At 57.2% G+C, this 14595-nt stretch overlaps 7 protein-coding genes across 7 annotated transcripts; 5 read left to right on the forward strand and 2 right to left on the reverse strand.

Moving 5' to 3' along the window:
• Window positions 1-410: 410 nt before the first annotated feature.
• L226DRAFT_541314 (pectin lyase-like protein) lies at window positions 411-1968 on the forward strand (the record flags this gene model as incomplete). The annotated part of the gene is made up of 5 exons (XM_067682048.1): window positions 411-680; window positions 738-880; window positions 942-1128; window positions 1193-1493; window positions 1640-1968. The coding sequence occupies 5 exons, from the start codon at window positions 411-413 to the stop codon at window positions 1966-1968; spliced, it is 1230 nt and encodes a 409-aa protein (XP_067542196.1).
• Window positions 1969-2400: 432 nt separating this feature from the next.
• L226DRAFT_606909 (pectin lyase-like protein) lies at window positions 2401-4019 on the forward strand (the record flags this gene model as incomplete). Its single annotated transcript, XM_067685721.1, has 6 exons — window positions 2401-2671; window positions 2732-2874; window positions 2932-3118; window positions 3183-3483; window positions 3539-3574; window positions 3633-4019. Coding segments are annotated over 6 exons (1267 nt in total), but the record flags the coding sequence as incomplete, so codon positions are not given.
• A 388-nt stretch (window positions 4020-4407) lies between these two features.
• L226DRAFT_527897 (ammonium transporter) lies at window positions 4408-7209 on the forward strand. Its single transcript, XM_067679211.1, has 8 exons — window positions 4408-4900; window positions 4985-5000; window positions 5060-5130; window positions 5250-5666; window positions 5726-6139; window positions 6192-6224; window positions 6274-6554; window positions 6611-7209. The coding sequence occupies exons 1-8, from the start codon at window positions 4828-4830 to the stop codon at window positions 6884-6886; spliced, it is 1581 nt and encodes a 526-aa protein (XP_067542198.1). The 5' UTR covers window positions 4408-4827; the 3' UTR covers window positions 6887-7209.
• Window positions 7210-7283: 74 nt separating this feature from the next.
• L226DRAFT_606911 (uncharacterized protein) lies at window positions 7284-8597 on the forward strand (the record flags this gene model as incomplete). Its single annotated transcript, XM_067685722.1, has 2 exons — window positions 7284-7853; window positions 7926-8597. 2 exons carry the CDS (start codon window positions 7284-7286, stop codon window positions 8595-8597), a joined length of 1242 nt encoding a protein of 413 aa, XP_067542199.1.
• Window positions 8598-8870: 273 nt separating this feature from the next.
• L226DRAFT_3085 (uncharacterized protein) lies at window positions 8871-11405 on the forward strand. Its single transcript, XM_067673769.1, has 7 exons — window positions 8871-8999; window positions 9066-10120; window positions 10185-10203; window positions 10281-10610; window positions 10701-10732; window positions 10794-10873; window positions 10985-11405. The coding sequence occupies exons 1-7, from the start codon at window positions 8910-8912 to the stop codon at window positions 11047-11049; spliced, it is 1671 nt and encodes a 556-aa protein (XP_067542200.1). The 5' UTR covers window positions 8871-8909; the 3' UTR covers window positions 11050-11405.
• On the reverse strand, window positions 11110-12391 carry L226DRAFT_474862 (uncharacterized protein; the record flags this gene model as incomplete). Its single annotated transcript, XM_067676636.1, has 8 exons — window positions 11110-11295; window positions 11349-11405; window positions 11459-11529; window positions 11591-11669; window positions 11725-11797; window positions 11850-12112; window positions 12166-12230; window positions 12287-12391. 8 exons carry the CDS (start codon window positions 12389-12391, stop codon window positions 11226-11228), a joined length of 783 nt encoding a protein of 260 aa, XP_067542201.1. The 3' UTR covers window positions 11110-11225.
• Window positions 12392-12930: 539 nt separating this feature from the next.
• On the reverse strand, window positions 12931-14395 carry L226DRAFT_555789 (uncharacterized protein; the record flags this gene model as incomplete). Its single annotated transcript, XM_067683079.1, has 4 exons — window positions 13886-14395; window positions 13668-13806; window positions 13343-13580; window positions 12931-13284 (listed from the first exon to the last, which is right to left on the reverse strand). Exons 1-4 carry the CDS (start codon window positions 14022-14024, stop codon window positions 12931-12933), a joined length of 870 nt encoding a protein of 289 aa, XP_067542202.1. The 5' UTR covers window positions 14025-14395.
• Window positions 14396-14595: the final 200 nt, after the last annotated feature.

Here is a 14595-nt window from a genome sequence, read left to right on the forward strand (position 1 = left end):
GCTTACCGCATAGTTCAGCTTCTTCGCTTTCAGATGAACAAGGTGCGTGGAATATGGAAGCAACTAGGCAGGTGCTTGGTCCTCATGAACGTGTTTCCAGGTGTACCGGAGCCCACATGCTCCCTGTGTCTTCTCGAGTGCCGTGATGCGCAAGCTTCGCGACAGTTCGGAGGGACCTTGTGATGTGTACTTCATACCCGGGCTCCAATGCCTATGACCAGCTATGACCTATCGCATGCACCGCCATACAGGCTTGAAGTCTTCCATCATAGCTATCATAGCCTATTGCTTGTCCAGCGGGCCGTTGTGGCGTCAAGCATCAACCGCGATGATGTACAAGCTTCGTTGGAGGATCCTGGTATATATCAGGGCAAGCTACAGGCCTATTCAACCCAACTCTCTTCATCAAAATGCTATTCTCACAGCTCCTGCTGGCCTTCTTTGCTGGAGGCGTTCTCCAAGCTCTCTCCGTGCATGCACGCGTCCGTAAGGAGGGAAGTGTCTGCACTGTCTTGCCCGAAGGTCGCGGCGGGGACGACTCGTCTTCGATCATCTCAGCTTTCGCCCGGTGCAACAGGGACGCCTCCGTGGTCTTCTTGAACGAGACGTATCACGTCGAACGCGTCATGTCCACTCACGGTCTGCGGAACGTAACCGTCGATATCAAAGGCACCCTCTTGGTACGTCGCTAGGCGCTCCTCGAGTTCCCAGGTATGCTGACAACATCGCTTGAGTAGTGGGGGACCAACACAACCTATTGGATCAACAACAGTCTTCCCCTTGGGTACCAGAACCAGAGTGTCGCCTGGGACTTTGGAGGAGACAACATCTTCTGGACCGGACACGGCTACGGTACCTTCGACGGAAACGGTCAAATCTGGTGAGCCCGTCCCCTGCGATTGTCATCGCATGCTATGTTCAGCTGACGCTTATTGCTACAGGTATGACTTGGCCAACGGCACCAGTAACATGCCCGGTCGGCCCATCAATCTTGTCATCCGCAACTCGAGCAACTTCACGATGCAAGGCATGCGCTTCGTCCAGAGCCAGTTCTGGACGATGGCGGTCCATACCGCGGAGAATATACTCCTAGAAGGGATCACCGTCCATTCGGTCTCCAACAGCAGCGTGCGTCATCCTTGATCAGGCTGTTCGGTGTCTTTCCTTATCAGTTTTTCACGGAATGCATCAGGCCCCAACCCAGAACACGGACGGTATTGACACGTTCTACACCAACAACATCGTCTTGCGCAACTGGGATGTGACCGGGGGCGACGACGCAGTTGCGCCCAAGGCGAACACCTCCAACCTGCTTGTTCAAGACTCCCACTTCCATGGCACGATCGGCGTTGCTATCGGTTCCATCGGGCAGTATCCTGGGGTGTACGAGTTCATCGAAAATGTTACCGCAGAGAGAATCATCTGCGACGGGTGCGTGCATGCCGGGTACGTCAAGACGTGGACTGGCGTGGAGAAAGGTGTCCCGCCGAACGGTACGGGTTGGGCTTGACCATACACTAGTCACATTGCTCACGTTGTAGTCCAGGTGGCGGAGGCGGTATTGGATTCGTGAGGAACATTGGTAAGCTGATCCTTGTATTTTTGGCAGACGAATGTTCACTACTGACGTCGTATACAGTTTTCCGTGACTACAACGTCACGAACATCACCGATGGCGTCGCCCAAATCAGTCAATGCACCTCGTACAACGGACAAACCGGCGACTGCGATACCTCGACCTTCCAGATCTCCAACGTTACCTGGACGAACTTCTCTGGTACCGTTGCCAATAATCTCCTCGGGAGCCTGCAATGCTCGGGCGCCGCGCCTTGTACCGATATCGTCATCGAGGGTGTCGACGGGTTAGTGTTCAACTCTACCTCGACGGAGCCGGAGATCCAGTGTAGCCATGTTACGGTCGGACCCGGGTCGGTCGCGTGCAACGGCAACGTGACCAGCACGGCCTAATGTCAAGGTTACGCATTGGAATACTACAGACGAATGATGACGTTTGCTTGTAAAGCCCCATGCAAATCAGTATGTGCATCCGCGGGACATGACTTGCTCGCGCGGCTAGTCCGCTTCTCATGAACATGCTCCCAGTCCTCCAGGTATTTTTGGGAGCGCACATGTTCGTCTCATGCAGGCTTCGCGAAGCGTTGTAACAGACCGTGTGATGCGTTCGTCGTGTCTGGGCACCATCGTCCATGCACGTTCATGGCCCAACTCGCCGTATCCTTCGAGTTCGCTGCAGCTCGTCATCGTGTGGCGGGCCGTTCAGGCGGGCCTTTGCGGCGTGAGCCTCTTCAGAATTCATCGCGATGATGCATGCGCTTCTTGCACGGAGCGTATAAATCGGCACGGACTGCAGGTAAGCCTAGCTCAACCCGTCTGTGCTCTGATGGCGTGTCCGTTGTATCTGCTCATCCTTGTCGTCGGGGTGGTTCTCCAAGCTCTCTCTGTGCATTCTCGTATCGAGCAGAAGGGGCGAACCTGCACGGTTGTCCCGGAGGGGCATGGGCGGGACGACTCTGCTTCAATCATCTCGGCCTTCGCTCGCTGCAACAAGGACGCGTCCGTTGTCTTCTTGAACGAGACATACCATGTCGAGCGCGTCATGTCCACTCACGGCCTCGAGAATGTGACCATCGACATAAAAGGGACCCTCGTGGTACGCCCCGGGTACGTTCCCCTGCAGTTGCCGGGGATGCTGACAGCGTCATTTGTGCAGTGGGGAACCAATACTACCTATTGGATCAACAACAGTCTGCCGCTCGGATACCAGAACCAGAGTGTCGCCTGGGACTTCGGAGGCGACAATGTCTTCTGGACGGGTCATGGGTACGGCACCTTTGACGGCAATGGTCAGATATGGTGAGTCTTGCCTTCGTCTTGGACCAAGCGTACATACAACGAGCTGCGAGGCTATAGGTACGACTTGGCCAATGGGACTAGCAATATGGCTGGCCGACCCATCAACCTCGTCATCAGGAACTCGACGAACTTCACGATGCAAGGCATGCGGTTCGTCCAGAGTCAATTCTGGACGATGGCCGTGCACACGGCCCAGAACGTACTCCTCGAGGGGATCACGATCCGCTCTGTATCCAACAGCAGCGTACGTCCCCGTCAAGGTTATCACCCTGTGTCGCTACCCCATGCTCACAGAATGCATCTCGCAGGCACCGACGCAGAACACAGATGGCATCGACACCTTCTACACGAACAACATCACACTACGCCATTGGGACGTGACCGGGGGCGACGACGCAGTCGCACCCAAAGCCAACACCTCTAACCTGCTCGTCCAGGATTCACACTTCCATATCACGAGTGGCGTCGCCATAGGGTCGATTGGACAATACCCTGGAGTGTACGAGGTCATCGAGAACGTGACCGCGGAGAGGATCATCTGTGATGGGTGCCACCATGTCGGACACGTCAAGACGTGGACTGGCGTAGAGCTGGGCGTGCCGCCAAATGGTATGACCAAGGTTAACATTCTGTCTGCTGTCATGCCACTCACGCAATAGCTCAGGCGGAGGCGGAGGCCTGGGGTTCGTCAGGAACGTCGGTAAGCGGCTTCTATGTCATGGCTGCGTCAAACCTTCGCTGACAGGCGTACTGCGCAGTCTTCCGCGACTACACTGTCACGAACATTTCTCAGGGCGTTGCCGTCATTACGCAGTGCACGTCGTACAACAACCTCACCGGCGACTGCGACACCTCGACGTTCCAGATCTCCAACATCACCTGGGCAAACATTACTGGCACGGTCTCCAACGCGCTGCTCGGGAGCCTGCAGTGCTCGGGGGCGGCGCCGTGCACGGACATTTTCATCGAGGGAGTCGAGGGACTCGTCTTCCACAACACTACTCTGCCGGAGCCGGCGGTCGAGTGTAGCAATGTCATGCTTGGACCTGGGTCGGTAACGTGCAACGGCAATATGACGATCAGCTAGTAAGTAGTAGTAGTCACCCGTGGATGCATCGTGTATACTCCTCGACAATACACCTGTGAGCTTGTTGAGAACTCTCCCCGTATGGAACGGACCAAAGCGAAGATGCCGCGAAGAACATGACTCGGAAACCCCCTGGTGATGATTGCGCAAGGGTGAGTATATGCTCAGGCTCAGCTGTCAGACCCTCTGACCCATCGCTGCGCTCACATGTGCGCTGCTGAGAGCCTCTCAAAGACCGGGTGCCGGCAGCGATGGACGTTCAGTACAGAACCACGAGCTTGCAAGGTGCCCGGCGAAGTCCGAAATGCCGATCAAAACATCGAAATCAACTGTCCGGCATTGGCCCCGGGTATTCCCCGCCTTCGTGCCGCCCGCTGCGGTCATCCTTTCTCACAGTCGTATACAGTACGGACGGGCTCTAGCGTACTTGCTTCAACGCTTGTCCTCCTGCGACCCCTCACGCGACCAATGTCTGAGCCGCCGTGGAGAGAGCTCATTGCGGGCGCCGTTGGTCCACCGTCGGATGTTCGTGCGTCGAGGACGACAAGCAGAGCCGCGGCAGCGACGACGACGATCTTCGAGTAGCCAATCGATCGACGTCGGGGAATGCGCGGACCCAGTTTTTTCTGCTAAAGTCTGCCCGGGCACGGTAGGCGCGTGTGGTCGGAGGGGCTGGGTAGAGTCATTACGATGACCCCGTCGGAAAGCTTTTCTAAGTTCCCAGATCACTCGCTCCAGAGGCCAGAACTCCACTGGCCCCCGCATCCCTCCGTATCCTCAGCCGAATCCGAATGCACCAGCCGCCCCCGTACTCTTAACCTCCACGACCACACACGACCCCCTTGCTCACGCGTATGGTGCTCGCCATGGCGGCGGCTGACGATACCCCTCTCCTGACCCCTTCCCCCCATGCGGCGGCGCGCATCGGTCTCGCACTCCGTAAGTCACCTTTCTTGACTGGCTCCACCCCGTCCCCACCCGGTCGTGCCAAGTACTGAACGATGTCTGCGTTCCTGAACACAGGTGATGCAAACGACCAGTGAGTCCCAAAGAATTTGTATGAGGTCCATCGCAAGATTCAGATTCATCGTGGCGCAGATTCAATGGTGGGGATGTGTCGTTCATCGTAATCTGCGGCATTCTGGTCTTCTTTATGATCCCCGGAGTTGGTGAGTACCCGTCTATCGCTACTCGTTCCTGGATCGTTCGTCCACAACCACCTCCCCGTCTATCTTATCTTCACCACCCTGCACGTCGCTAATCTCATCTACACGACCCCGCCAAAAAGCGTTCCTGTACTCCGGGCTATCAAGACGAAAGAGCGCACTCTCCTTGGTATGGGCCGTTGCGGCGAGCAACGCTGTGGTCATTTTCCAATGGTGGTTCTGGGGCTATTCCCTTGCCTTTTCGCCTAGTGCGACCAACGGTTATATCGGCGACTTGCGAAGCTTCGCTCTTCGCAAGGTTCTCGCGGATCCCAGCCCCGGTTCCCCACTCATCCCGGAGTTGCTCTACAGCTTCTACCAGATGGAGTTTGCGTGCGTCACTGTCGCAATTCTCATGGGCGCACTCGCCGAGCGCGGACGTGTTTTCCCCGCAATGATCTTCACCTTCATCTGGATGACGATCGTCTACTGCCCGATTGCTTGCTGGGCGTGGAACATCAACGGCTGGGGCTTCAAGTGGGGCGTCCTCGATTATGCTGGTGAGTTTGGCTATCGCTATGTTTGTTCCTTCCGCGTGTTGACTGCTTATCATGATAAGGTGGAGGCCCAGTCGAGATCGCGAGTGGGATATCTGGCCTGGCCTACTCCTGGGCGCTAGGTCGGAGGAGCGAGCGCGAGCTCCGCAATTTCCGTCCGCACAACGTCTCCCTCGTCGCGCTCGGTACTTTCATCCTATGGTTCGGATGGCTGGGATTCAATGGAGGCTCCGCGTTCGGCGCGAACCTCCGTGCTATCATGGCGATTTGGAATTCGATGATTGCCGCAGCCATGTCGGGGATCGTCTGGTGTCTCCTCGATTACCGTATCGAACGCAAGTGGTCTATGGTCGGCTTCTGTTCCGGTACAATCGCTGGACTCGTCGCCGCTACCCCTGCGTCTGGATATGTCCCCCAGTGGGCCGCTTTTGTGATGGGCATCATTGTTGGTGCAGTTGCCAACTACAGCACGAAGCGTACGTCAAGTGTCTGACTTGTTGCGACGTACTATTAACGAGATGCGTATAGTCAAGTTCATTCTCGGAATCGATGATGCACTGGGTACGTTCTGCCAACATTTCCAACTTCACCTGAGCTAACGTTCCGGTAGATCTCTGTGCCGAACACGCCATCGGCGGGATGCTCGGTCTTCTGTTCAACGCCATCTTCGCTGACAGCGACATCATCGCCCTCGATGGAGTCAACACGTCGACCGGTGGTTGGCTCAACCGCAACTGGAAGCAGCTCTACATCCAGATCGCGTACATCGCCGCGTGCACCGGGTACAGCTTCGTCCTCACGGCGCTCATTGCGAAGGGCATCAACTACATCCCCACCCTCCATCTCCGTGCCACACCAGAGGAGGAGATGCTCGGTATGGACGACACCGACGTGAGTCGATATGTTGATGCGTTGTCCGCCCTGTTGCTGACCGTCTTTCGTTGCAGATCGGTGAGTTCGCTACGGACTACATCGAGGTGCGGCGCGACTACACGGACTGGACGCCGCCGTACCAGCCGTACCAGCCGAAGGACATCGAGCCCGAGACTCCGCCCGCAGCTGGCGACCGCCATGCAGTGCCGGACACGCAGATCGCGCGAGCGAACGGTGCCGCACATTCCAACGACGAGCCCAAGGCCGCGGCGAACGGCGCGCTCTCGTCCATATCGGAGAAGCCTGAAGCCAACGGCGAAGCTAACGGAAACGGAACGACACCCCCATAGCACTAGTAGTACTCACCTTCGTTTCTAGATACGTATGCAAACGGAAAAGTATATTGTACATATTGTTTATCTTTTGCTTTGGCCGCTTGCTTCCCCTTCCTGCCGCGTTCAACGATCTTACCCAACATTCATAGACTTGGTGGACTTGTTAATGGTTGTATCATCACAATGTTGTTGTCTTCATTTCTGCTAGTGAGTCGGAAATCTGACCGTCGCGTCGCCCGACTACTTGTGTGCTTATGAGGGACGCTGTGGCTCGACGTTAAGTAGATCGAGATTCAATGAACGAGAGTAGGCGCCGGCAGTCGGTATTTAATCCAGGCCATGAATGACGTTGCCTTGTGACCACGACCCTGAACTTCCCTAGCCCATTACTGTACTCTACTCCTTCGCAGCCATGTCCCCAATACGCACGCGTGCTCGCGCCGCGCGACGCGGACAAGAGAACATCCACATGCTCGCGCCAGAAGCTGCGGGGAAGACCCCTCAAGCAGTCAAGACCGCAAACTTGAAGAAGTACCCCGGGACGCCCCACACGACGCGTACCGCCGTCCCGCGCAAAATCGCGCGTCGCAATACCATCTTCGTCATCGAGCAGGGAGGAAAGCAGCGCCAGATCCTCGCGGACCGCCGGCTGCAAATCAACGTCGTGCAGGCGCAGGACCTCGCGCTCCAAGAACGCCGGAAGGCGATTCAGCCCGCTTCGTATGTGCCCAAGCCCGACGACAGTCCAGATTCGCCAAATTTGCCAGAAGAGGACGCTTCGCACGCGGAGTCGGATGCGGAGTCGAGCGCTTCAGATGCGGATAGTGTAGGTGCTGGGCAAGGGCAAGGGCAAGGACAGGGAGAAGAGGAACGTCACGTCCACTGGACGGATGGGATACGCAACAGGGCGGGCACGGTCATATTGCCCGCGCGCGTGCCGGAGCCTGCGAACCTCAGGACACCTCGCCGTATGCGCAGGCAGGTGCGTTGGTTGGCTTACGTGCGAGCATTCCTATAGACTCACTCTATGCGTGCTCGCTATCTGTATACACAGACTTCGTTTCCGCGTTCGATCCTCCAGGTCCCTGTGTATCGTGACTCGCCGGTTACCCCGCGCAAGCCCGCTGCGTCTACCCCGTATCGTGCTCGCAGAAGTAGCATCCTTTCGGCAACTCCGGTCTTCGACTTCTCGCCGCCTGGTATTACTATGCGGACGAGGGAGCGCTCCCGTTCTCGTTCCGGTCCGCTCGTTATGGACGCCGACTTGACTCCCACTGGATCGGAAGAGCGACCATTCATTGTGGACGACACTCCTCGTGGCTTCAACGTGCTTACGACGCATACTCTCGGATTGGGTGAAGGCTCGTCTGCGCGACACACTGGCAGCAATGAGGCTTCGAACTCTGGAACCTCTCAGGCGACGACGACTAGGAACGCTCGTCAACTGCTCTCTACAGCATCGGCTACTGTCAAGTACCCGTCACTCCACGACGAACTGACTGTCGCTTTGAAACGCCGGACTACCACTCAAGACGCTATCGGCGAAGCTCTCGCGTACGACGACGCCATGGACGACTCGGGCGACGCTCTGCAAGTTCCTGCTCGAATGCGCTTTCGTCTTTTCAGGCTGCCGCAGAATCGAGTTGATCGCTGCTTCGTGGTTTTCTCCTTGGTTTACTTCTCGATCGCCATTCCCATGCTACTTCGCATCTACGGCTTCGTTTGACTACATGCCTTGGCCGGTCACGCAAATTTTCTCTCGTCTGCGTTCGTTCTCTTTTCTGCCAGGGGTGTCTTGTAGTTGTCTTCTCGTCAGGATACTCGAACTCCGTCGTTCTCATGTATCGTTTCCTTGTATCCCGTAATGCAGCAGATCTGATTGCACTGCACACATTTGCGACCGTGGCTGCGCTCAATTACCTATTGTGGGAGAAGGCGGTATCGGACCGTGTTTCGCGTGTGCTTGACTGTTTGGTCAGAGTGCGAGCTACTTGAACATCGTCCACCATCTCCTCAGCCGCGCAGACAGAAAGCGACGATGGCGCCTGCAGACACTCTGTCATTACACTCGTTGCCGGCAGAGGTCATCGAGCGTGTCCTCACCTTCAGCGACCCGCGCGACGTCTCGGTACGACCGTTCTGCCCGCAACATGCTCACATAGCAGGTCGCTGACACGATAACGAACCTTCGTAGAGATATGCGCGAACGTGCCACTACGCTCATAAGCTCGTCTACGAGGCGGACGACCAGTATCTTTGGCGCGAGCTCTATCTCGGCCGCCCATTCGACGACCTGCGACAAGCGATCGCCACGCCCAAAGGCCGCATTGCAGCACCAAGCCCCTCTGGGATACAAGCCACCAACTCTGAGTCTGACGCCACACATGAACAGGACGTAGAATGGCGGCCGGAGCTGCAACGCAGGGTTCAGGCAGAGCTCATCGCGAACTCGGGCACACGCGACGCGGAGCTCCTCCAGGCCGCCTACGAGGCCTTCCTCTCCGCTATAGACACCGCGGTTCCCGTGGACGACGGCGCAAATAGCTCGGACGACAAGACTCGCGGGGGAAAGGAAGACCCCACCAGCTCCTCATCCGAGCTCTCGCACTCCGAGAACATCCGCTGGGTCGACCGCGTCCTGCGCAAGACACGCATCCTCGACCTCACCCCCGCCTACAAGGGCGCGATCGTAAACATCCCCTCGCTCGAGCAGCTGAACGCAGACGGGAGCGTCGCGCCCTCATCCAAGGACCTGGAGAACGCGCGCGCAGACCCGGATGAGATTGATCTCCCCTACGGGTACGAGGGCCCCGAGGTGTGCTGGATCCCAGCGCGGTTCGTGCAGGCGCAGCAGATGCGCGCGCGGCTGCGGGCGTGCGTCGCGCTCTCGCACGAGAGCAGCTTCGAGATCGAGAGCAGGGTGCGGATGGCAAAGCTCCGCAAGGCGAGCCGCGCGTTCGTGTACGACATGCGCAAGTACCAGCCGAGCACGCTCTGGGGGCCGTACCGCACGGGCGAGGACGGGCGGACCGTGCTCGTGAATTGGGAGCATATCGAGCATATTTTGAACGTCATTGGCTTGAAGCTGCGCGAGGTTCCGATATCGAGCCTTGGGTTTTTCAAGAAGCCGCTCTTCCAGATGGACGCGTTGCGCGCGTACACTGCCGTTGGCTCGTCCCAGAGACCGGAGGGCGACTGGGCTGGCGTGACGGGCACATGGCGGCGTTTTGTCTGCTTCATGGACTACCGGTGAGGGTCTTCTGAGCTCACTGCTGCGTTGCGAGACTGACCATACTGTTTGCTGTACCTGCAGGGATCTATACATGTTCAACGTGAGAGTCGACTGAATTTCTTCCTCCTGCGTTGAGTCGCGTACTGATGATCCGCCGCTGGCATCCTCCTCCTTCAGTACAGCAACCTCCCACCGGGCCCACACGACCCCGACTTCTTCGACGACCCCTTCGACGAGGCCCTGCGCCCAGTAGAACTCACGCTCACGCTCATCCCGCGCGCTGACTACTTCGCCGAACCGCACCGCATCCCGTTCGACCCGTCCACGAGCGCCGCGCGGAGCACGTCGCGCGGGGGCCCGATCGGGGACTGCGACGACGACCCGCGCTTCCCGACGCTGTACTTCAAGGGCTTCTCGCGCGGGGCGCAGCACGCGAACGACGCGACGATCCGGGGCAAGGTCAGCACGCTCTCGGATGGCGCGGTCAGGTGGCAGTTTGTGCGTGAGGTCCGGTCTCCTTGACTTGTTTTTCGAGGCTCCGGGTTTTCTGTACGTGTATGTGCGGCGGTGGCTGATCACGGTTGTTTGTGTGTCTAGGTGACCAACTACGACGGGCGGATGCAATGGAGGTATGTGGATCTAGTCGATGTTGTCATCCTGATGGAACGTGCAACTCACAGACAGCCATAGCGCGGAAGGAGTACAGGTTGGGCATGTCTGCAGTGCCGCAGGAGTGGCTGGAATATGGACTGGGGCGCACCACGACCGCGGTGAGTAGCAACACTGCTTATGCACAATCGTTCCTGACGATCCTTGGACGACCCTGCAGGTAAGCATCATTGTTCTGCCGTAAGACAGTTGATGGACCCGCATTCTCGCAGGTCCCTTTTGGATGGTGAAGGTATCGGACGGGTTGCCCAGTGGCGTACTGAACACTCTCCACTAGCCCCATGAAATTCGCGTGCTTGATTTTGTAGTGCTATTTGCTCTCGCGTACTGCTCAGCTGTTCGGCGGAACCTCTCAGTGTTAGACTCGGACCCATGAATGCATCTTGTACAACAGATTGGAAGCATCCGGATAATGTACAACAATATATGTATCTTTCTTTCTACATGGGCAGATCACTCCTTCACAGGGATGCCGGCAGTCTTGCTAAAGAAGCTGATCAGACGAGCGTACAGGTCCTCGTACCTATTGGGAGTCAGTAATCGAGAATCTCGAGATGCGATGATTTCTATACGTACTGCTTCTTGTTCTCGGCATCGTTCAAGTCAGCACGAGCAGCCGCGAAGCCGTGGAAGCTGGGCAAAGCGATGTCAGATAGAGTACGGTGGTCGTTCAGGAGGTTACGCACGAGTCGTAGTGCTTGTAGTCGCTCTTCTCAGAGATCGGCTTCTTAGAGATAGCCTCAAGAATCTTCTTGACCTACGGAAGTCATGATTGTCATTCTCGAGTCTTCTCAAATATCGATTCGTCCGTCACTGACCTCGTCAACTGGCTCGTCGTTGCTGGGGTACAGACCGAGAGGGACCTTGAGATTTTCAACATCCGAGACAGAGAGCATCCTGAAATAGCTCCGTAAAAGACTGGTCCTTAATAGTATGCACATGAACCACGTACGCGGGGTGGATCTCGGCAATGGCGCCGAAGGGAGTGTCCTCCGCCGAGCCCGCAAGGGTGGTCACCTTGCCGCCTAGCAGAACGTGTCAGAGATGAGCCCAAATTTGGGCGACAAGCGAACGCACCCCAGCAGTACCCGTAAAGACCGACAAACTCGACACCCTCCGACTTGAGCGCGTTGCCGACGTTCAGAGCCTTCTGCTTGGCGTTACCGGGATTGGCGGTGCCGCCGAAGAACTGCTGGAGCTTCGCCTTTTCCTCGTTGGTCTTGGGAGGGAACTCGTCCACGGGCCACGGCTCGCCCGGCTCGAAGAAGTCCGGCATGAGAACCTGCACACCGAGCTTCTCCGCAAGGATGTCCGCGCCCTGCTGCGTCTGCGGTTTGAACCTGGGATGGCGGCGGTGAGTATCGCAGCCCAACGCGCGTGCAGGGCCACACACCCAAAGATGTCATAGACGCAGACGAGGGCGACCTTGCCAGGGGTCTGGGGGCCAGTCACATAGACCTGCGAGGAGATGTAAGTGCACGCAGCCGATAAGGGTGATCGGCGGGGAAGCAGACCTTGCTGAAGCCGGCATAGGACTTGTAGGAGCCCTTTGCGGCGTAGTCGGACTTGACTGGGGGAATCGAGCAGCAGGCCTGGTTTGTGTTGTGTACGGTGCTCATCCTCGCTTGTCTGAGAGTTGGGTAGAGATAGTGGGCGAGTGCGCGCAAGCGTGTATACATCGATGACGACACTCGCTCGCACAGCGCTTCATCTTATACCCTCGGCACTTGCCGGCCACCCACCATGTCCTCCCACGCGCGCCTGGCAATTCTCTCTTCTCGACCCTCACCACGGCTGGGTGCTTTGCTTCGCCTTGCAACTCTCTGTCTTCTCAGTGGCCTGGGGTACCCGTGGTCAGAGGGCAGATCACACCAATGAGCTCAATTAAGCCGGAGCGCTCTCCAATCCGCCGCGCGACACGTCGCAGGCGGTGTGGAAAGTGCTTGACTATGAAGCTCGCACATCCTTCCAATATATATCTCTTTCTCACCTTCGAACGAGCTTGCGTGTGCTGCAGCAATACGGAACGGTGATCGGCCTCGCGAGCCCAATAGAGTGTCAACATCGCACGGCAGCTGGTACGTCTCCGCTCATCGCGAACCGTAGATCAGCCTTATCAACCACTAGTCCTATATATTATAAGGACGTGGTGAGTACACTATGCTGGTCCGACCATCACGTCGCTCTTGTTAATCCCCTCCTTACTCCGACTCCGAGAGTCCCCCTCGTACTTCTCCGACTCGTACAAAATTTCTTCCCTCCTCACCGGAATTAACACGCCGCCGAGGAGGTATATACCTACCGCGACATATTCCATCATCACCGACATCACGAAGTAAATGCCCCATCGCGACGACGCGGGAGTGAACTTGCCCAGCCCTGAGTTGCTCGGATGCACAGGGATCTGGTGTCCGTCCACGAAGGTCACCGTCGCAGGGCCCCATACGGAGAGTGCCCCGTAGAGAATCCGGACCAACAGGAATGGAACGGTGATAGAGATCGCGATGAGAAGCTATAAAGTGCGTCCGTTAGCATCCACCGTGCACGCAAGCGCATATGGTCACGCTAACCCTCCGTCTGTATCTCAGGATGCGTCTCCAGTTCATCCAACAGAACAGCACAGTGCACAGCATCCCGGAGAAAAGGATGATAAAGAGGATCATGGCGACGTGCCGCAGGGTAACGTTGTCGTTATACTGGTCCCAGGTCTTCGCGCTCGTCGCTCTCGCGCCCCCCACAATTGCGATGATCACGCCCGTTATGCCCGACAGCGCGAAAACAGGCATGCCTCTCGCGAAAACAAACGTCCTGTCGAGCGAGTATTGAGCGCTGCAGTGACACATATCTACAGTAAGCACACCGTGAGCTGGCGCAGGCATCGGACGATGGGCTCACACTGTACGCAGAAACCCAAGCGTCGCAGCTAGCAGAGGACCCTGTCCAGCCGCCTCAGTGATGATGTAGATCGCCCGCTCTGCGACGTTCGTCGGGTCATTCTCCGACAGGATGTGCGTGATTCCGCCTATTAGTCGGACTGTGCCCCGCCCACGCCATATCCACGCCCACGTCCACGTCAGTATCTCGACTAATTAGCTATAGACAAGAGGACATACGAACGGACATCAAGCCCAGGAAGGCCCACCCCATCCTCCTATCGGGCTCCCACCACGCAAGGAAAGTGGCCAGAAAGAGTAGCGGGCCATACGTCGCGATCTGGACCGCTGCAATGATCCCGCGCGCGTCCAGACCCATGAGTGAGTACTAGCAGTGTTCTTGGGTATGTTGGCTGGGTAGTAGAGCCCTAGGGGTATGATATTCAGATATGAAGCGGTCAAGGTGGCGAGAAAGCATTAGCGAGGTGGCCATGGACATTTTTCTGGGCTATATAGCACCGGTCACGGTGGTGCGTGCGTAGCAGCGCGGCCAGAGACCCACACGCGAGGCGAGGGTCCGCCCGCGTCGGGCGCGGAGTGGCGACGCTGGACGTCATGCATGCCATTCGTGTCCGGATTCGGGATAGGACATGTACGATCTGGATCTACGACGTGGGTGGCAATGCATCCTTACAAAGTGCAGGTCATAACTAGAGACTAGGTCGTCCTAGGTCGTCGCTTGGATCTGGGATAACATCTATCAACATCGCATTTGTGCAGGCGTCGCGGAAGGAGCCTTCCTTGACTGCGTGCTACGTACTGGCGGATGCCCACTCAAATGAGAATCCGTCCGTCCAGCAACGACATGATCGTAGAGCCTCAAACTTAGGATTTGGCGGAAGCGGGCTTCGTTTGACAAGAGGCCGGTGGGAATCGGTTCGGTGGAGTGG

This window comes from Lentinus tigrinus (genome assembly GCF_003813185.1).
Source record: "Lentinus tigrinus ALCF2SS1-7 unplaced genomic scaffold L226scaffold_1, whole genome shotgun sequence".
Lineage (NCBI taxonomy): Eukaryota > Fungi > Basidiomycota > Agaricomycetes > Polyporales > Polyporaceae > Lentinus > Lentinus tigrinus.